The sequence below is a fragment of the Emys orbicularis genome, chromosome 8 (assembly GCF_028017835.1).
Source record: "Emys orbicularis isolate rEmyOrb1 chromosome 8, rEmyOrb1.hap1, whole genome shotgun sequence".
In the NCBI taxonomy this organism is placed as follows: domain Eukaryota; kingdom Metazoa; phylum Chordata; order Testudines; family Emydidae; genus Emys; species Emys orbicularis.
The window spans coordinates 105,929,473-105,952,282 of record NC_088690.1 but is presented as its reverse complement, the minus strand read 5'-3'; the positions used below and the strand labels follow the sequence as shown (position 1 = coordinate 105,952,282).

The window sequence follows — 22,810 nt, the reverse complement described above, 5'->3', positions numbered from 1 at the left end:
TGGCTGGGAGAGAGGACCCCCTCCCCCAACCCAGCCCCTGTATGGATCTGCCATGGCTGGGGGAGAGGTGCCTCACTTCCCCTCCCCCCCCCAGCCAGGTGCTGCTGCGGGGAGAGAGAGCTGGGGGGAGTCCTCTCTCCCCACCGTAGCCGCGGGCAGTCTGCACCCCAAACTCCTCATCCCCGGCCCCACCTCGGAGCCCCCCCAATCCTCTTCCCCAGCCCTGAGCCCCGCTCCCACACTCCAAACCCCTCGGCCTCGCCCTCACCACATGAATTTTGTTACACATCACCTCCATATTGGTGCACATAACAAAATTCATTCCGTACATGGGTGGGAAAAAATAAAGGAAACACTGGTCATCATGACGCTTTTTTATTATTATTATTATTTGCATTAGAAGTAAGGCCAAACAGGTGTTTTCCATCTCTGTAGTCTATGGACCAAACTCTCTGCTGGTGTGACTCTGCTGAAGTTAGCAGAGAATTCGGCAATAGGTTTCTATAAGAAGGAGAAAATGTAGGCAGAATATCAGGAGAAGTTGCTGACAGTGAGATCTAGCAGCCTATGGAATAATCTGCCAAGAGACTTGATGGAAGCCACATTCCTTGACATATTTAAAACTAGCCTGGATGAAATAATAGGAAATGTATAATGAGGAACAATCATGCACTGGCAGGAAGATAACTGAATGAGAATGTTCCAGCTCTAGATTCTATGTACAGTAAACTACATTAGACACTTCAGTATCTTAAATCCAGTGTGACTTGCCTACATATAGATTGATTAAATAGAGGGTAATACATGTCTCATAAGTTTACTAAGTTAACCATGATCTTTTCTTACAATACATTGTAGGCAACATACATTATGTCAAAAATGCAATAACTAATGTGTGAATGGACATGTGATATTTCCATACATAGTTCATACAATAAGTTTTTTTTCTTCTTGCAATATTTCCTTTAACATGAATGGAGCTTTCATACAGTGTTTGAACAAATGTCTAAGCATATTTTCAAAGGTAACAAATTGAGAAAGGTTGGCCAAAGTTAATTGGACTGAAATGCTTTGGTCTAACTCAGGGGTAGGCAACCTATGGAACGCGTGCCAAAGGCGGCACGCAAGCTGATTTTCAGTGGCACTCACACTGTCCAGGTCCTGGCCACCGGTCCGGGGGGCTCCGCATTTTAATTTAATTTTAAATGAAGCTTCTTAAACATTTTAAAAACCTTATTTACTTTACATACAACAATAGTTTAGTTATATATTATAGACTTATAGAAAGAGACCTTCTAAAAGCGTTAAAATGTATTACTGGCACGCAAAACCTTAAATTAGAGTGAATAAATGAAGACTCGGCACACCACTTCTGAAAGGTTGCCGACCCCTGGTCTAACTAAAGATTTTGGGTTCAATATAGAGTTATCTTGGTGAAATGTAAGGTTATGTGATATGCAGGAGGTCAGACTAGATGATCTAATAGTTCCTTCTGGCCTTATAATCTATGAAACGATGAAATAATAATATTTTTCTTCTTTGAATATCCAGTCCATGAGCTTAATAGAGATTGGGAACCCTTCCCAGAGTTTGGAGAATGTATGTCGCTGGGCCTATCTACAACAGAAGCCTGACACTGCACATGCAGAATATCATGACCATGCTATTTTTCTCACAAGGCAGGATTTTGGTCCATCTGGCATGCAAGGTAAGGTATATGCTGAGTGATAAAATGTCTTATAAATAGTACAGTTACTGATTGGGGTTTCTTTCACCATTCAGAAAAAGCTAATTTAGCTTAGGAGCCACTAAAATTTATCCTTAGTGTGAGTATTTTGCCAAGTGCTATTTGTTTTCAGGTGACCTATGCTAGGAATGCATTCCTTTCTAACTGTTTCAGTCCTCATTGTTTTACCTCTCCTTTTCAATAGCATTATTTTGGGGCACATGTAGGGTGACCAGACAGCAAGTGTGAAAAATCAGGATGGGGGAAGGGGGGCAATAGGTGCCTATATAAGACAAAGCCCCAAATATCAGGACTGGCCCTATAAAATCAGGATATCTGGTCACCCTAGGAACATGTCTTTACTCTTATTCAAGCCAAAGAAATCTTATTGCTTTGATCACTATATGTAAGTTATATAAGGTGTGTATATTGCTTTGATCCCTGTATTTAAGGTAGGGGGTGTGGGTGTGCGTGGGTGTGTAAAATTATATATATATATAGGTTTTGCTAAGGAGTAGATTGTGCCTTAAGGCACAGCTCCAGAATAGTCATTGTAGTACTCCAGCAGGAGCTCCCAGAAATATTGTGCGTTAATAGATGCTTATTATTGAAGGGGCCTAGAACAGCATAGACAAGAGTAGCCCCTGCTTTTACCCCTTTACAGGGCATAGCTTGCGCTCCCAGCTCCCTTGTGGAATCATCCTGTTGGCCGATTAGAGAGCATGAGGCTCCTCCCCACTCCATTTGGATTGACTAGTGCCACTGTTGGCATTGGCCAAGAGTACTCTTGGTACCCATTGAGGACTTGAACTGTATGAAGCCCCTATGACTTCATGCTAGAGTAGAGTCCTTGTCCTCGCTCTCTGTACCCCTTCACAAGACAAGCTTCAGAATGGCCTTAAAGGAGATTACACTGAATTCTTGGTGAACTGTGAAAATAAATGTAATTGGTTCAACAGCCAGACTTCATGTCTTTTATAGAAGTGGGAGCACATGATTAAAAGTCCAGGGCAGAGATAAGAACATAAGAAAGGCCGTACCGGGTCAGACCAAAGGTCCATCTAGCCCAGTATCCTGTCTACCGACAGTGGCCAATGCCAGGTGCCCCAGAGGGAGTGAACCTAACAGGCAATGATCAAGTGATCTCTCTCCTGCCATCCATCTCCACCCTCTGACAGACAGAGGCTAGGGACACCATTCCTTACCCGTCCTGGCTAATAGCCATTAATGGACTTAACCACCTTTCAAAGCAGTATTTCAGTTGTATCCAATCCATGCATGATCTAGGAAATTAATGTGCTTGTTCACATGGGATAATACTTGATTGACTTGGAGCCAGGTTTTATGTTTCTTCTAGATAGGCACCATGTACACCAGCATAAAATGAATGTATTTATTCCTAGTGTGCATTGTCTTCAGTAGACATGTGACTGGTTATCTGCCAGGTAGTGTAGTGTTGAACAAGGTGTAGTGAGTGTGCAAACATTTATGCTTAGAGTTGAATCTCAAATACTGTTACCTTCTTTTGTAAAGACCCATGTGTCTCAAGACTAAACAGCCTGCATTCACCCAAGAAAAATGGTTACTCAATATTATTTGAGAACAAGGAGAAATACTCTAGCGGCATTATAACGTAGTAGTGGCAATGTGGTCTACTGGTTTGAACATGGGGCTAGGAACCAGAAATTTTTAGGTTATAACCCCAGCTCTGAGTCATTATGGATATATCTACACTGGAATAAAAGATCTGCAGCATGGCTGTAGCTGCCCAGGTCAGCTGACTCGGACTTGTGGGGCTAAAAATCACCTTGTAGACATTCGGGCTCTGGGACCCTCCCCCATCATTGGATCCCAGAGCTCGGGCTCCAGCCCAAGCCTCAATGTCTACACCCCACAGTCCGAGCCCCACAAGCCGTAGTCAGCTGACAGGGCCAGCTGGGGGTGTTTAATTGCTGTGTAGCCATACCCTGTGTGGCCTTGGAGAAGTCGTTCAGCCTTAGTGTGCCTGTTTCGCCATCTGTACAAAATGGAGATAATAATGCTTGCTTGCTGACATCACAGGGCTGTTATGAGGATTCAGTATTTAGGGCCAAGATTGTCCACAGTGTAGTTCAGGGCAGAATTTGGCCCTTAATATTCATTCAGTGCTTAAAATAATGTAAAGCACTATGTGGCTGTTAAGAACTAATTTTAAATATGAATAGTGTAAAGTGGGTCTAGGAGGACATGTTAGTTTAGGACATGTAGCACTATGCTTCTCCCTTTCTGGAAGCCTGATGATGACACTTCTGTAAGTACCACTTCTATGCTGCTGCAAGACCACAAGTGCCCCAGCAGTAGAGATTAGATGAAAGTGTTGTATAAAGAGTTCTCATAAACATTCTCTCACCCAGATTCACTTATTTCTTGAGTCATGCTTTCTCTGTTTAGGCTATGCTCCAGTTACTGGAATGTGTCATCCTGTACGAAGTTGCACCCTCAACCATGAAGATGGTTTTTCCTCTGCATTTGTGGTGGCCCATGAAACTGGGCATGTGTAAGTACTTTAAAAGGTCCTATCTTATTATGTCTTTGATGCTGGGGACTGTTTGTGGCGTTGGGAAGGTGTGTCCTTGTGCTTAAGACACAAGACTAAAGAGTTAGGCCTAGATTCCATTCTTAGCACTGACAAAGAATTCCTTTGTGGCTTTGGACAAACCCATTAAACACACTCAGTTTTTGCAGCTGTAAAATGGAGGCATGCTTACCTATGTCACAGGCGCATTCTGAGGCTAAACTGATTAAGGCCTACAAAATGCATTCCGATCTCCTGGCAGAAGAGCAACGTATTTATTGTTATGCAAAATAATTTATTTGCTATAGTGGAAGACATGACTCTCGAAAGCAATTCTCAGGAAATATAGTCACGTCTTCTATGTGTGAATCACCTTCTAGTAATACCGTATAACACCTCATAGAGGGTACACTGTATGTTACAGCATAATAATATATGCCAAGAACTGAAGCTACATCCACTTCCTAATACATTCATTTGAAGGATACGACTATTTTGTTTGCTTGTGTAGTAAGAACCAGTGTCCAGGCAGGGAGCTGGCAAATCTTTTTTTATTTTAGGATGACTCAGTTTCTTCAGGAATAAAGCACATTCATTTAGATGCCCTCATCTCCGCAGTGGAATCACAAATCCCAGAAGTCTTTTCACTGAACGGGGCTTTACTGTTCCTACATTAAGAACACTTGTCAGAGTCCGGTGAATCCAACAGTGCATATTAATTAAATAGGGACACAGAATTGATTCCTACATGTATTTGGTTCTCATATCACTAACCTTTGGCTTCAGCATTTCAGCAGCTAGGAACATGTGATCAGAATGGATGATACATCACTAAAGATGTCTTTAGCTTTTGAAATCACCTTTAGTCTGAACATGTTACCATACAGTTAGTTATCAGTGAAGTGTCTCCCGAAAGAAGACCCCAGTATCAGTCAAATTTCATTCTCAGAAAAAATATAGTAGAAACCCCTCACAAAGGGAAAGAGGGAAGATTGGTTTTGTTTTGTGTTTTTTTTTTAATAAAGCAAAAAGGAAAAAAAAATTGCTGTTACTTGGGGTGGAAGTTTTAAAAGCTTCCTAAGTCACTTAAGAACCTAAGTCCCATTTACTTTCAGTGGGATTAAAGATCCTAAGCCACTTAGGGCTTTTGATTTTACCCTTGATGAAAATACGCTTGTTCTCCTATCTTCTGTTCTAGATTAGGCATGGAGCATGATGGCCAGGGCAACAGGTGTGGGGATGAGGTCCGAATGGGGAGCATCATGGCCCCTCTTGTCCAGGCTGCATTCCATCGCTTCCACTGGTCTCGCTGTAGCCAACAAGAGCTGAACAGATATCTACAGTGAGTAACTCATGAAGCTGACTCTGTCTTTGGCTAGGACGTTTTTAAAAGCCCCTCTGAGAGTCATATTTGAACTTTGTGCTTTTATTAGCTACTAAGACTGGGTTTTTAAAAAACCCCAAACCTCATCCTGCTGGGAACAAGACACTTTTCCAGGAGATGCAAATAACAAAGGCTCAGATTGACTATTCATTTAATTACAGCTATTATTGTTACTGAAATTTGATAATATGTACACTGTCATCCTAGAATCTGCAAGCAAATATCATTACTGGTCTTGTTACCAACTTGCTTCCTCCCACCCTGCAGCTGATGGAAAACCTGTCTCATTAATCTGAGTAACACTCTTCGCTTCTAAGGGTAGCTGGAGAATTGACTGCAACTCTGGTTGGTAGCAGTACGCATCAGCAGCATTTCCAACTACTAAAGCTGTGCTGAGCCAGTTGCATTGTACTGTGATACTTAAGGAGGAAATTGTGCCCTTGGATGTGTGTGCAGGGCTCCCACTGACTTCAGTGACAGCCTTTCAAGAACACCAAAAGGAAGAATTTGGCCCTAAGGCTTTCTTTCTATGATTACTTTATCTTTAAATACCCTGTCATTACAAAGGCCAGTCCATTTCCCATGCTTTCTAACAGCCTCCTCTATGTTCCTTTCCTCTTTAAAGGGAAACCATCAACTTGAAACTTAGTTTCAAAAAGCGAATAAAAAAAAGAACTCCATCTGCTTCTGTGTCCTCCCGTCAATGGATGCGTTTTTCCTATTTTAAAAAAAATCTTTTTTTCTCTCTGGTCGCTGTGTAAAAGACATACAAACAACAGGGGGAACCTATTAACTGACTATACCGGGAAAACTCTGAAAATGCCTAGAAAAAAGTTGCGAAATACACAAAATAAACCAATTAAAAAAACCCACTCTTTATTTTCTCACTTCTTTTTAAGTTACGATATATGAAGTCAATTTAATATACAGTCCTCAAATAAAGAACACATCATATTAAACTGATAAGAACAGACACTACACTTCGATCTTAGCTCCAAGTATATGAAGTGTTACTTTTGGCAACAATATGTAAAAAATTATGAGGGGAAAGTGTGATTTTTTTTCAATTAAATCCCTTTAAGCTATTTGTGTTAAATAAAAGTAATCTGGCCTAGAGCTCTGATTGATATTTTAAGCACAGGGTACAGTAAAATGCTTCTATGAATAAAAATATTGCACAGATAAGAGAAGAGTATGTCATCTTGTTCTAAAGTAGACCTAGACTCAAAATTCTGTCCTTTGTTCACTGAGATCATTAGAATGACCTGAATAATTGCCAGATATAGGACACTCCTACTCTTTCTACAGAATCCACAAGGAATTTGATCCTAAATGGACTTTTGGTTACCATTTTTCACAGCCAAAGAACTACTTTTGTGAATATGATGAATAATGGTAGAAAACATGAGAGGAAAATGATGGCCATAAAAACAGAGAAATGAGTTTGTTAAATTTAACTAATTTTGTGATGTCGCAAGATAATACTAGATTACATATGAACATAGCAGGGATACTGCCCACCATGTGACACTTGAGAAAGTAGCTTTGAAATTATGAAATTCACAGTTACACCATAGTCAACCATTACTTCTGGATCCTCTGTGCTTCAGGAGTCTTCCCCATGTATGCCTACAATGAACTTGAAACAATGTGTTTGCAGTGGGGACATACAAGTATTTAAGTTACCAGGAGAATCTGTAATAGGAACTCCTCTCTCTCTCTCTCTCACACACACACACTCTTTCTCTCTCTTTCTCTCTCTCAGGATGGAACAGTCCTACGGTTTAATAAAGCAAAGGCCAAAAACTACATTTGCTTGTATGTGAACTTGCATCTCCTGGTCTAGTGTCTAGGAATTTATTATGGAGCTCAGCAATATTCATGGGTGGCAGTCCCGAGTTTTGCTTCTAAAGCTTTACTTGAAAGGCAGCAGGCAAGAAGAAATTCCACAAATGGAAAATTAATTAAATCTTTTCTTTTCTTCTCAGCCTCATTTGTAGAGGATTCTTTCTCGATTCTTTTCAAATAGGGACTCTGGGGAGTTACAGAAATATACCTGCAAGCTAAATGGAAATTATAATGGAAAGACATAAGAAAAATAAAAGGTCGAATGCTGTCCCATGTTAAATGCAGATACAGCATGGTAAATACCATGTAAGCATAACTGAAATACTAACTGTTCTTTAGGAACCAGTATCTGAGAAATTATACCCTGTATTTTGTTTGGAATGAAAATTTAAAGAAACCACAAATGCTATAAAAGTCTCACATTCCCGTCTGTTACTGTAATTTTTGCCTCTTGCAGTTCCTATGATTGTCTGCGTGATGATCCTTTTGAACATGATTGGCCTTCCCTTCCCCAGCTGCCAGGAATTCACTACTCCATGAATGAGCAGTGCCGTTTTGATTTTGGTTTGGGCTACATGATGTGCACAGCTGTAAGTACTTAGCTGAGTTCTGCTGTTCCTCATCCAGGAGTGTTGTAATTGTCCTTGAAATGGTCTTAATAAGGACATTATAGTTAGGGCTTCCGATTTTAGGTTTTAATGGATAAACACTGATAAACACACCCTGATGGGGGGGGGGGGGGAAAGAAGAAATCAGCGATTATCCAATAAACACAGGGAAAACACCAGAAATGGTTACTTGCATCTAAGGGCTTGTCTACACAGAGCAGTAATGTGGACTATGGAGATGTGATTTCTAAAGTGCACTAAAGTGTTGCATATTAGTTGGTCCATGTAGACCCCACTTGTGTACACTAAAGGTTCTGCAATACACTTTAACCTAGTGCTACATTAAAGTGCACTAGGGAACATTACAAAGAAATTATTCATTACAGTATATACTGCTGTCATGAGTAATGTAATATATGTGACAGATATTGCAACTGCATGCAGTATCTTTGGGGAAACGTTGGATTAAGGTTATGAATGATTTATGTATCGCTGTGGGCCAGGGATTATATGCAGTTCTGATGGGTGGGAGGGTTGTATTTAGCTCCTCCAGGAAGTAATAACAGTAGGGGGTGATTAAGGTAAGTCACTCAGGTTGTAAACACCTCCAGAGAGCTACCACCCCCTGAGGAGGCTTGCATATCCTGGTTCGAACTGGGTTTTCCGGATACCAATAGACAAAGGAAGGGCTTTTGGCATAACAAAGCTTCTTTTAAACTAACTCTTTCTGATCCAGGACCTTCTCTCCAAGGGGAGCCCCAACCCTTGCAGAAGGGTTGGAAAGACTTTGGCCTGCTAGGGTCCCATAAGACTGATGGGTGACTCCTGGTGTGTTTAGTGTATGTTTAAATCTGTTTATTGTTTCTATTACATTTTCTCTAATGTTTTTGCCTTAAGAAAAAGGGTGCTTGCTTAGACAGAGCTGTGTGGTAACTTGTAACTGCTGGGAATTCCCTGGTCAGAGCTCTTGGAGAGAAAGCACAGGTGCTGGCCTTTAGGCAGACTGGCTTGCTGGAGGTATCACAGTGTAAGTTAGGGAGCTGTGCAGCCTAACTCACTCTCCCTCCCCCCTGTCAGAAGGAAGTGAGACAAGAGTCCCTACCCATAGAAAGATGATGGCTGGAGGCCTGACACCTGATTGGGCATGCCTGGAGTGGACCGTGGAAGTGGGGAATATAGGTGAAATTACACTGAAGCTGTGACAATATATATTACCCATTACAGTATATACAAAGAGAGAGCCTCCCCAAACCTCTAACGTTTGAACATCTACATAAAACTCAAAAATTGCTACCAATAAACCTTGAAAATGAAATTAATAAACCCTGAAAAACAGAAGCCCTAATTATAGTGAAGCCTGCCATGAAGAATATTGTGTCCAGCTAATTATAAACAAGGAATAATACACGAACTTTGATGTGATAAGGAAACTCTTTTTAATCTTGTTGGGTCTTTTATTTTTTTTAATCAGAGGTCAAGAAATTATTATGCTCTAATTTCATTAGCAGTTCCAGGCTTGAAACACAAAGTCTGCTATGTCATTGAGTCTGCCACGCACAGTGTTGGTGTCTGCTTCTTTTTTTGCAAAACTTCCACCTAGGCTAGAGAGAAACAATAATGGTTTTCATCTCTTGCTTGTTTAATGTTTCACGCTTACTGCTCACATAAGGCGAGATGCTGCATCTTGCACAAAAATAACCAATTTTATTGAAAGGATGATGTATTATTGTTCCTAATGTGGGCAAGGGGCGCTAAGGCAGATAAGACAGTTTGCATGCACATTCAGTGAAGCAGTGGTCTCCCTTGTACCATGAACATAATACGCAAAGAGCATCTTTGAGGTCAGGCAGGATTCGTACAACTCCCTACTGGCTTGGCCTGAGGGTAGATGATCTTTTGAGACCTATGGTAGAGCTTTGCCTCCCACTTCCATCTCCTAAAAGTGGGACTAAACTGTAAGCTATGCAAAGAGGAGCTTCAAGGTGTGGCAGCTGCTCATGCACAGTGAGAATTCTGGTTCGAAACTCATCAACGATAACATGCATGACAAACACAGCGACTCCCGACATTGAATAGGAGACTCTAAGCATCAGCTGTATTAGGATGTCTGGACATAATCCCGTTGATGCTACTCTGGGAGAAAGTCACTGGTATGTATTCTTTTGAATAGTACCTTCTTCAAATAACTTCTATTGACCTAGTGGCCAATCTGTGTTTGAGTGAAATGGGTGAATCTCTACTCTTTCAACTTCTGCATCAACTCTGTTCACTTTCCCACTAAGGTACCAGTCTCTCAGGAACCTGTGCAAATGGGGCCTTTGTTTGCAGCACCAATTCAGCATAGTGCTAAATCCAGCTTTGTGCTCCACAGGTGTCTTCAGCAAGGAAGAGGGCTTGGGCAGACCATTCACACACACACACACCCAACCCCTCCCCACAGCAGTAAAGCAGCGTGTGTACCTAGCACCCATGAGAGCAGTAGACAAGGAAACCATCTTGCCTTTGCCCACCACAGCATATAACCTGTTAGCTAAGGTGTCTGGTCAGCCCTTTGCTGGCTAGCAACCACAGTGAAGTCCTGGTCCATGACTTGGGCTCCTAGGCATTGCAGTTATACAGATAAATAATGTCTACTGCCATCTACTGCGTGCAGCTCATCACATGGTGGCTAATTGCCCTTGTCCATTCTATCCTGTGAACCCACTCTCACATTTCCAGCATCACTCCACTCAGGGCAGGATTTCACTACGAGAGTCAGTGATGTTGCATGAAAACTCCACTCAAATGTGACCTGGCCACAGAGATATTATTAAATGGTCCTTTATTACTCCATGATAATATCTGCCTCTTTTAAAGCTGGAAGAAAATAAACTGCAGAGAGTGTTTCTAATGGAATTCTGTCAGACAGCTCCAGAAGCAACATATGCTCTGCTTTTTTGTGTATCCTAGTTCCGTACGTTTGATCCCTGCAAGCAGCTGTGGTGTAGCCATCCCGATAACCCTTATTTCTGCAAAACAAAGAAGGGACCGCCACTGGATGGGACTATGTGCGCGCCTGGAAAGGTGAGACTATATATCACATTTTTTCATGCTATTGGGCGTACAGGTATGTGTTCACGTATTTGGGGGATTTCATCAGAGAATCAAGGAACAAGATGGCGTTGTTCTTTCTGGTTTGACCTTCTCTGAATTTGTGTGCGATCTGGTCCACTCATTTCAGAGGCAATACAAAAAAGGACCACAACAGTGGTAAGATTGGAGACTAAAACTTATGAAGAGAAAACGTTCACTAGTAGTCCTCAAACTATGGTTCACTGCAGACCACCCAGAAAAGACTGACAAAGTTGTGAATTGGGAGGATTGTATGGATATGATTCAAGTGCAGATGCCAGTGTCTTGTAAAGTGGTCTATAGAAGAATAGATTTGGATAGCCATTGTTATATAGTATAAAAAGGAGAATGCACAAAGAGGGGCTTAGTATCTTAATACCTTTCAAGTCAGTAGCTCATAATATTTGGCACTTACTGTTTTTCATCTCTACAAACTTTAACTCCTTCATCCTCACATCACTCGAAAAAAAGTATTTTAATCTAACTGAATGGAGGGGGGAAACTGAGGAAGACAGTTTAAGTGTTTAGCTCAAAGCCGTAGGGGAAGTCAAGTTGAGAGCTTGCTTAGAACTAAGGAGTTCCAGGGGCCCCAGTTTGGCCAAAAGTATTGGCTTTTGCATTGCTAGTAAAAATCTAATTATCTAAGAGATGGGATAATCTGAGCTGTGAAGAAAACTCGAGAGAGAAAATAAGGTTGCAGCAACATGAGGTCTGGAGCTAGAGATTTGTGCTGATCTGTTCTATGTAACATCTGTCTAGCGGTCTAACCTGTTTTCAGTACTAGTCCTTGTAGTCTCTAGGCATCGATAGATCTGTACTTATTTGCAGATCATAGTGATACGGTCACAAGAGGAGTTATTCATTTGCAAACAATCTGTCATATAAGTGTGGTTGTGTTTAGACCACTAGTGATGCTTATTGGCAGCCATGGCAACAGAAAGCAATAAGATTTCGAAGATTACAGTTGAACTAAGCCCACAGTAACGATAGTCAGAGCAGCCCAAATGAAAGTATAAGCGTGATGGGGAAAGCACAGCAGGTGTGGGAATTCAGGCTGGATACACGAGAGAGGTTGCCTTAGCTTTTGAGTCTTTTGACAGTCACTTCAAAAGAGGATGGGACTATGAAACCTATTCAAGGGCACCAATATAAGAGCAACTAGTGACTATTATGAGGGCAGAAGCCAGAGCCCATTGTGAATGCTATTGGGGAGGGGAAATATTGGAGGCTTATTTAGTGGTTCGCAGAGAAAGGGAAATATTTGGAGTTTTGGAAGTGGCGAGAGAAACTTACAGATGGCAAAGGTTTGGGCTAGTTCCTATTCTTTTGAAACCACACTTTATTCAGCCCTACCATATAGTAATTATCAGTTACCCTTTTATAGACCTAACTGCATGCTCATTAAGGGTCTGATCCCCAAACCCATTAACGTTAATGGAAACACTCCTCCTGTCATCCCTGGGCTTTGGATCAATCAGTCTATACAATGACCCTTTCGGGGCAGTGTTACCACTTGGAAAGGATTTTTCTAGAGGATGTTTAAAAGCAACATACCGTTTCCCCAATGGACAGCATAATTTACACAAGTAAATCATGTTAGCAGCTGCTGCTGTGGTTTGAACCCTCTCTTTTTGGATAAAAATGTCATGTGGTTCTAAATTCTTTCCCCCTGTACACTGTGGTCTGCTGGAACCCAATCTCTTCTCTTTTTCTCCTCCCCAGATGATTCCTATTAATTAACACCATATTGCCTGTGGGAAATGTAGCAATAAAACTTGAAAAATTAAACCCCAAACCAAAGACAACATTTTTAGTTAATTAGCCAGGATGTTATTTTTGGTTAAAAATATAAAATTAGCTATTTATGCAATTAATAAATCTAACAAAAATGCAGTATTGAACATAATCTATACTGGAAAATGGTTACTTGTTTAACTGTTATTACTGTATAGCACAACATTTGAATGTCAAAATAATTGAATAAATATGATAAAAAAATGAGTTTCATTCCAAATATGTTGGAGACAGGCTTTTGAATGGACAAAGCACTTCAGAACAAACTTTACTAATTGAACCTGCCTTGGTTGGTGAGAAGGATGGAGGTCTCTTCTATTTCTCTTTTCTATGACTGTAGTTAAGCATTTTTATGTTACCAGATTGCTAGTGAGCAGAGAGAGAAAGAGAACTGGCAAATGGGAGCCATCCATAATAACTAGCAGGAGAAGGCTGAGTTTTGACTGCCATCAAAATTATACCCGTTGGTTATATGGAAGATAATAGTTATACAGTTATACCATAGATAGTAAGTGAATTGTCTGTTGTTCTCTTACCGAACTGGCACCTTTTGGAACAGCAGATAGTACTGTATGCATTTGGGATGAAGTCCTGGCTTCACTGAAGACAACAGCAAAACTCCCATTTCACCCTTGGTAGTTTAGACAATTAGTTAAGGCAAGGATAGCTGCCATTTTGTCACTTGTTAAGTGTTCAACATTCCTTTCTTGAGTCCTACCTTGAAGCACGTCAGCCTTTAATAATTTGGAGCTTCATCTGGAAGAAGGTTAAAAAAACCCAGAACTTCATCTTTTCTCTGACAATAAAAACTACTTTGCTTGGTCTTCCATGTTTCACATGGATGGACAGAATACACGTGTCTAAGGTCTGCAATATGATTTTGCATTAAATGTTTTTATGAAACCAGAGAAAAATATAATTATTTTCCTTTTGCTAGCTCTCCCTTCCTCGCGGCCCATTAGTTCATTTTAGTACTTCACACAAAAATTGAAAGAAACAAAGGACATTAACAAACTATAATAGCCTTGCGCTTCCAACCAGATAGTTAAGGATCAGCCAATGTTTCCATTATAAACGAAGATCTTCAGTACCTCAGCTGAGATGTTGCATACTGCGTTTCAGACCAGATAAAATTTTTACAGCTAACTCTATAAATTGGCCATTTTTATAGTTATGGGGAGATTGAAGAGAGTTTATGCATATTTGAAGCTTTAGTAGATAATAGAATTATCTTATATCCCTAAGGACACTGTTCCAGATTTTTTTGGTAAACATTTTGTATTCTTCCAAGAGATCCTTAGAAAATTATATAAAATTAAAAAATACATTGTTAACTAATATTAAAAAGACTGAGCTTAAGCTTTCTTCACAATAGCATGAGTTTTAAAAGTGTCCTTAAATTTGAATTTGCTGGCTCTAAATATGAACAGTATATTTATCAGGAAGGTGATGGTACTTGGTGGTTCTGAATACAGGCAAATCAGATGAACTCCCTGCCATCTTTTCCTTGCCTCTTTGCCCTCTATTTTTGTAGCTCTTTTTTGATGCATGCACTATCACCACACACTTTGGACCATACCAAGATCTCTGTTATATAACAGATTATGTTGTGAGGGTGTGATTGTACCATTTACACAGCACAGAGAGATGAGAGTCAAGCCCTACCTTTCCAATTTCCTTTTATATGAAATGGAAGGTCCCACATTCCTTACTACCTGATCAGAGTCTGAGGAAGAGGAAAATAACTTGAAACTTTGTCCACATATTTTCTTTGGAATAATGTCAGGCAAAAAAGGAACAACCATAAATAATTAACTAAAGGTGTTGGTTCAGAAAGATCCATTTGTTTCCCATTTCTGAGATTTGCAGCTATCACCACTAATTCCAAGCGCCCCACTTTAAGATGGGCCAATCTAAACACTACTGGTGTGTCATGAAAACATTCTGGCTTTGCAACGGCCGACGGAACTGAATGCCAGAAATGGTTGTGATGTTGTTATGGAGACTAACCCAAGTTAAGGGACAAAGATTTTCACCAGAGTGTTGCTTGCAGAGTACTGATAGCTGCTCTTTGAACTTTTCTAACCTCAGTTGATGTTACTGAACAGAATCTAATCTAGCCTGTACTCTCCTTCACTGAAGGAACTGTCAGGGGACCAAGACCACCTACGATAGAGACTAGCTAACTAGAACATTTTCAGCAGATGTTGTATGGCAGCATAATAGTCTTTGTTCTGAATTCCCAGCCCATATCTTGGACACAGCTCTGAGATTAAGTAGTGAAAGGAGGACAAACTGTTACATTTTCTAATGTCTTACATATTTGTCTGATCCAGCAAGATTTACCAAAATTCATCCATAGTTTCCAGCAGCAGTCTTTTGCCTATCAGTTTATCTTCAAATGCTTCCATCTGAAGTCCAATATATGTGTAGGAATTATTGGAAATAATCACTCTAAAGAGTTAGATTTTGCCACTTCCAGCACTTTCAAATGGATTTCCATTGGGCAAATGGAGAAATGTGACCCACTGTATTTTGTTCATTTGCAACAGGCTGACAATTCACTCTTTTTAGTGATGAAATGACAAAATATTTTCCTGGCTTCCTCCTTCCCAGGTGGAAAAGGAAATATTACTGTGAAAAACCCTGCCTTTTGTCATGCAAAATATTAATTTTTGTTACATTTTATGGAGAACTCATATATTGTTTTGCATTGCAGAAAAATCTAATTTTTACCAGCATTGAGAAGGAGTTCTGAGCAAGGAGGAATTGCAGGATCTGGCCCTATACTGCTTTTTAAAAAAAGTTAATCTTGCAAGGATTTATGCATGCATTTAATACTATGCGATCTGAGCAGTCCCATTAACTTTCATGAGACTACTCCCATGTGTAAAGTGAAGCATTTGCACAAATCCTTATGGGATAGGAGCCTTAATATATATTGCATAAATTGCATTGTAAGATCTGCAGATAATGAGCAACTATACAAAGCTTAAATCTTCTTAATGCACTTTGACCTAAAAAGTATATGCTTTCCAGCTGATGATATATTTACCTGTATCTGATTCTCTTAGCCCCGCTGTTAGCCTCAGGCTTCTCCAACTGCATGAAATCAAAAAGTGTTTGGCAGGTTTTTTAAACTAGTACTTTTTGGTTGAAACATTTGCTTTGGCTGAGGCAGCTAGCCCTTCCCCATGAGAAAGAAATAAGAGCATTCATGCAAGGAAATTGCATGCTACAATCCATCTGCTTTCTGCAGAGAGGAGTGTGAAGGCTTATGCCACTTGGCACTCATTTATTTTGTTGTTAGAGAGGTAAGAACCCTCGTATCTTTCAGTGCCAACAAAGTTGTCATTATTCTTGAATGTTGACACATAAACCAAAGCTCCAAGTACACAGTTGACCTAGCAGCTGTTTTCCTTCCTTGCACCATTTTAACAAGAAGATGATCCAAGCTGACCCTTTCTTTTTCCCTCCTTCATAAAAGCACGGAAATTATTAAATATTGAAATTAAAATATATTGTAAAAAAATTGACCAAGAAAAAAGTATTTTGACAAGGCTAATATGCACTTGAGGCAGTCCAGATAATTTCCCAGTGAGAAAGCAGACCTCCACTTCTCTCAGGAGACAGTTGGATAAGTTAGTCACCACAGACAGTGAGAATACTTGACTCGCCACTCAAAGTAATTTTTATTGGCTTGCAGAGCCCATTGTTATGCGACAGCCTTCACTTGATACCTCACAACTAAATATGCTTGAACAGATGGAACAGGTTGGCCTAGCCCTGCAATGCTCTGCCATGATGGGGAAGTCTAAATAAATCTCTCCATGGTAGGATCTCAGCACAGCATGGAGGAGATGGAGAAGCACAAACCCTAACATACAGACAGACTTTGGGACCATCTTACAAATGTTTGGACTGAAAAACAGGGATGTGCCCTAAATAGAGCAAGCAATGTCTCTTATAACTTATTCAGACACAAAAAGAAGGTTTACCAGCCCTCTCTTGCAAATTAATTTGGAAGTGCCAGTGTCCCTTAGAATAGGGGTTCTCAACCTTTTTCTTTCTGAACCTCCCACCCCCCAACATGCTATAAAAACTCCACGGCCCACCTGTGCCACAACAACTGTTTTTCTGCATATAAAAGCCAGGGCTGGCATTAGGGGAAAGCAAGCAGGGCAGTTGCCTGGGGCCCCACACCACGGGAGGCCCCGTGAAACTAAGCTGCTCGGGTTTTGACTTCAGCCCTGGGTGGTGGGGTGAGGGCAACGTGGGCTTTCTGCCCTTGGCCCCAATGAGTCTAATGCCAGCCCTGTTTGTCGGACCCCCTGAAACCTGCTTGTGGACCCCCATGGGGCCGTGGACCCCTGGTTGAGAACTGCTGCCTTAGCAACACACTGGCTCCTTCTTGGCATGTACACTTTTTGCTTCAAAGAACAGCTGAAATCAGTCAGCAGTAGAACCTTTTATTGTAATAGATTTAAACTTCCTCTCCTGGAAATTGCACTTGTTTTTGACTGTCCCTTCTGCCAGAAAAAGAGGCGAGACTACAAGCAGAATTGTCTCCTCTTCCACTCAGAAAACAGTTTACGTTTACCCTCCCTTTTTTTCCTTCTTACCAAAAAACTGTTTGAGCTTTAATGTCAGTTACATAATTAAAATGAAAACCTCTGTTTTTGCTAGGAATAGAGGTTCCAATTGGCCCTTCTCCAGCTGATTAAGAAGTTAACTGGGTTAATGGTGGGAAGGAAAGAATCCAGGTTCCTTCATTACACTGGAGATCAAGCTATTTATATTTGACATCCTCACGCTCCTTCCCCCTTGCAAAAGTAATACCGTGCTGGATTCTATTACGGATCTTGTTCTCCTGTGCAAGCTTCCCCTGCAAACTCTTCTCCTTTCATCCCAAAACAAGAATTGGCAGAGCTGGAGATGACTCATTTTGCATGTTTCTTGATGGCTAAACTTCAGCTTCCATGTTTACCATGTGGAGACTGGCAACCAACATAGGATTAACTGCTCCAGTGAAAATTGAGACAGCTTCTTTCCCTTGAGCAACAGCGCCAACAGTACTTCACTTCTATTAACTCACCATTTTGTGAGCCTCTCAGTACTCCTCTGCCCCCTGAGTTCAAGCACTAGATCATTTCATAGTCAGCTGTAAATATGCAGTTGATCTCATATAGGCTGGGTGAGTCAGAGAATAATGTGTAAATTACACCTGATGGTTCAAAGCTTTGATGGTGAGAGAAGGATTTTTGGATAATTGCAGACCAGGAAATATTGAGTCATCTTCTCTCAAACAAGGTTGAAATGTGGACTGACAGCCTGATGCATGCTTCCACGCAGGCCCCAGCCACCCTTCAACTGTTGTTCAGATTACGCCCTGCCTCCAGACTGGCATCACTAGGGAATCTGAGAAGGGTGCAGCACTGAACTTTCAAATTCTTATGAAGCATGAGAGAATTAGCATTCATGACATGAGGCTAGAGAAAATTCACCATAAATAGCTTTTGTGGGTAACCCACCTCCTTCATAAAGCTTTTCATCAAAAATATGTACATGCTACTCTTTGTTTCTTAAATTCATTGCCATCTGTATTCATGTCTTTAGATGAGAACCCTCAGGAGCAGAGATTTGGGTTTTGTTAGGTAGAGTTTACCTGTGTTAGAGCCCCATATACATATAGTCCAATGCCCCAGTTTTGCTTTGACATAAGGCATCTGGCATAGAGGACCAAATACTGATACCACCGAGTAGTTGAGATCAATGATACTGTCCAGTTATTACTTGATGTTAGTAAGGGTGTTGGAATCTGGCCCTTACTGACTCTCATGCTCCTCTGGAATGAATGTGATCCCTTAATTATGTTTTGACGTAGAGTATTTTACAGTCATGATAGAGAATCAACACCTTAAACCAAGTTTCTCCTCTATTTTTGTGAGCTGTTGTCTAACCAAATTACTGACACAATAAATAATCTGAATAGTGATTCAAAGTCACTAAACAATTCAGCAAATCAGTAAAATACATCATGTCACAATTTTACTAATTATTCCCCTTTTTATTTACTTTATTGATGATTGTCCATCACTTCTAAGACTTTGTCTTCCTGAGCACTAATCACTCTACGCTTTAAGGAAGATTTTGTGTTCTAAATCTTCTCTTTTTGTTTTTGCTGGCAGCATGCATTTGGCCATATGCTCTGCTTATACTGGCTGCCAAATTCTTGGATTCTCAGGCTTGTTAAGCTGTGTAAAATGTTGTTGTTGACTTGAATGAGAAGAAAAGTAAGTGAATGATTGCACTTGTTGTTATGGCCATCTGTGTGTGAGAACTAAGCCTCTCCCCTTGACAGGAACTGTTAAAACAGACCAACTACAGTGTGAGTGGAGTGTAAAATAATTACTGGTTCTAAAATATCTCCTGGCACCCACATTTCATCAGTGTAACTGTTATAGGAATGATGAAAAGTAAGGGCCAAATTCTGCTGCCCTTAACCTCAGTGGGAATCTTTCTTAAGGACTGGAGAATTTGGCTCTGAGGTATTAGGGGGTCTCGTTGAAGAGGGAGGGGAGAAAGTTGAAAAGATGGAAACTTTTTGGTGTTTAGCAAAGGGGCAGCTTTCAAACTCTTTAGGACCACTATACTCTTATATTTGAAATTGAATATTTCAATCCGAAATCACAGAGCAATGTAGACAGTGAGGCATCGATTAAGTCAGTAAAGACATACGGACCTAGAGTACATACTCTACATGTTCTCAACGGGCCCAAGCCCTGCCTCCCGTCTAAACTGCTAGTTTTAGCAGTGTAGTGTCCTGCTGCCTCCCTGCTTCTGGAGCCTTTCCTGTCCACGGGAAAAGACTCCGGAAGCGGGGAAACAGCTGGAAAGGCTGCCAGCTCCCTGCTGCTGGAGCCCTTTGCCACCGCAGGGAAAGTCTCCAGCAGTGGGGAAAGGCTCTCCCTTTCCCCCCGGCCAGAGCCTTTCCTCGCTGCAGTGAAAGTGTCTGGCAATGGGGAGTAACTAGAGCTGCCTTTCCTCTGCCGGAGCCTTTCACTGACATGTGTCGCTACACACTGTAGTGTGGACACGGTGTGTTTTTCACCGTGGCTTGTAGTTAGCTACATGTCAGCTACACACCACTGAAAATGGTGTACAGTGTAGACATAGCCATAGAAATGAAGAAAACCTTTTAGGTCAGATATTAGTTACTCTAAGGCAGGGGTCTCAAACTCCCGGCCTGCGGGCCATCTGTGGCCCGCGGGGCTCCAGCAGTTTTGGGGCTGGGTCTCTCTCTTGGCCTGGCCTGCCCTGCTGCCCCCGGGTGTTCCCCCTCCAGGGGCCCTGGCAGCGCAGCGGAGCTGAGCAGCGTCTGCCTGCTCGCTCTAATGGCTGCCGGCCCCTCCCTGTGGCCCCGGGGCAGGGCTGTGCCTCCATGCGCTGCCCCCACCCCGAGCGCCCCTGAAGCCAATGGGACGCTGCGGGAGCGGTGCCTGGGGGCAGCAGCACGTGGAGGCCCCCCGGCCCGCCCCGCCTTGGAGCCCTGGGTAAGTGCTGCACCCCCCGACCCCCTCCCAGAGCGTGCACCCCTTCCCACACACACCCCTCCTGTCCCCAAACTCCCTCCCAGAGCCTGCAGCCCCACCCCCTCCCCACCCCACATACCCCCTCCCAGAGCCTGCACCCCCTCCCCACACACCCCCAGCCCCCAAACTTCCTCCCAGAGCCTGCACCCCCTCCCCACACACCCCCAGCCCCCAAACTCCCTCCCAGAGTCTGCACCCCAGACTCCCTCCCCCATCCAAACTCCCTCCCAGAGCCTGCACCCCCTCCCCACACACCCCCAGCCCCCAAACTTCCTCCCAGAGCCTGCACCCCCTCCCCACACACCCCCAGCCCCCAAACTCCCTCCCAGAGTCTGCACCCCAGACTCCCTCCCCCATCCAAACTCCCTCCCAGAGCCTCCACCCCAATCCCCTACCCCAGAGTTCCTCCACCACCCAAACTCTGTCCCAGAGCCTTAGGCAGGTGGGGGGCGGAGTTTTGGGGGGCAGGTTCTGGGCGACATGAGTGACATTATTGGCCCGCTGGGAGGATTTGAGGACTGGCACTGGCCCTAAGGTAAATTGAGTTTGAAACCCCTGCTCTAATGTATGATTATTGAGAATTGTTCTCTGTGTTTTACCTTGTGTTTTGTCGAGTTTGGTTTTGAACTTCTGCATGGATGGGGCTTTCACCACTTCCTTTGGAAGAGTATTTCATGATTTAATGATCTCACAGTGAAAAACTTTCCATGATTTTAAGTGTGATCTAGAAGAACGTGCCCAGGGTTGGGAGTAAGGTGGCCCTGGGTTCTAATCCTGGCTCTGCCATTGATTCACAGTGTGTTTTTAGGAGAGTCATTTCACTCTCTTTTCTCACCTGTACTTTGGGGTAATAATACCTACCTACTTTGTAGGATTGTTGTGAGGATTAATTAGTTAATTAGTTACAGTGCATTGAACATATAAAATGCTAAGTATTCATTTAATGCCATTTCTCTTCTAATATGTCTACACTTCAAGCTGCCTGTGTGATTCCCAGCTTGAGGAGACATACCCACACACGCTCTGATCAAGCGAATGTGCTAAAAATACAGTGTAGGCACAGCAACATGAGCAATGGGAAGGATATCAGCCCCGGGTATGTGTCTATGGTCTCGGACGGGATCATACTTGGGGCGGCTAGCCCCTCCTGATGCTTGCACTACATGGCTATGCTCTATTTTTTAGAGTGCTAGCTCAATCAGAATGAGCATGGATGTGTCTCCTGGATTTGGTAATCACACCCCTTGCTCAAAGGGTAGACATACTGTGACAGTAATTGTGCATCTTAAAGCTTTCAGCACAATGGGTGGGTGCACCCTTTCCCTCCTCTGTACACAGTATTTTATGTGTTGTAATGAAACTGTACGTTGTAGAAAGAATCCTCATCATTGCCAGATAAACTGAGTGCATATAGTATGAGAGACAGCACTTTGTATCTTTGGTTCCGAAAGCTTAAGTCTCTACCACTTGTACTAAATGAGTCTGTTAGTTGTAAAGTTATGGTTGCAGCCACAAGGTGGAGCCATAAAACTCTGGAGGAGGTTTGACATTCCAGGCAATAGAGGGCAGTGGTACACACTTAGGTCCTGATCCTGCAATAACTTATGCACATGCTTAACTTTAGATAGAGTAAGGGTGACCAGATGTCCTGATTTTATAGGGACAGTCCCGATTTTTGGGTCTCTCTCTTATATAGGCTCCTATTACCACCTCACCCCCTGTCCCAATTTTTCACACTTGCTGTCTGGTCACCCTAGGTAGAGTTAAATATGGGTGTGTTTGCAGGATTGGGACCGTAGGCACATCAGGACAGTGTGGAGTCATTCTTATCTTCTGGAGAAGTGAAGAAATTCATAACCTATGCCTGTAAATGAAACCTGGGTATTATGTTCAGATTTCATTGACCATAATGATATGCAGTACTCAGAGTATGTGTTCAAATGTATGAAGATGACACCACACAATATTTAACCTTTTCAATGTTCTCTTTTAGCACTGCTTTAAAGGTCACTGCATCTGGTTAACTCCAGATATCTTGAAACAGGATGGAAATTGGGGAGCATGGAGTAAGTTTGGCTCCTGTTCTCGAACCTGCGGTACAGGGGTAAAATACAGGACACGGCAATGTGACAATCCACAGTAAGTTCAACATACACCAGGTTTTTTTTCTTGTATGCAGTGAGTGATTGTGGG

General features: G+C 42.1%; 1 protein-coding gene across 1 annotated transcript in view; it reads left to right on the top strand.

The window, feature by feature from the left end:
• ADAMTS2 (ADAM metallopeptidase with thrombospondin type 1 motif 2) overlaps positions 1–22,810 on the top strand; it is a 268,328-nt gene that overhangs the window by 219,168 nt on the left and 26,350 nt on the right. Inside the window, exons 6-11 of the mRNA XM_065408790.1 lie at positions 1,552–1,708; positions 4,157–4,262; positions 5,479–5,622; positions 7,970–8,102; positions 11,070–11,183; positions 22,611–22,756. Of these exons, the coding sequence (XP_065264862.1) occupies positions 1,552–1,708; positions 4,157–4,262; positions 5,479–5,622; positions 7,970–8,102; positions 11,070–11,183; positions 22,611–22,756 (800 nt within the window). The remainder of the gene's footprint in view (positions 1–1,551; positions 1,709–4,156; positions 4,263–5,478; positions 5,623–7,969; positions 8,103–11,069; positions 11,184–22,610; positions 22,757–22,810) is intronic.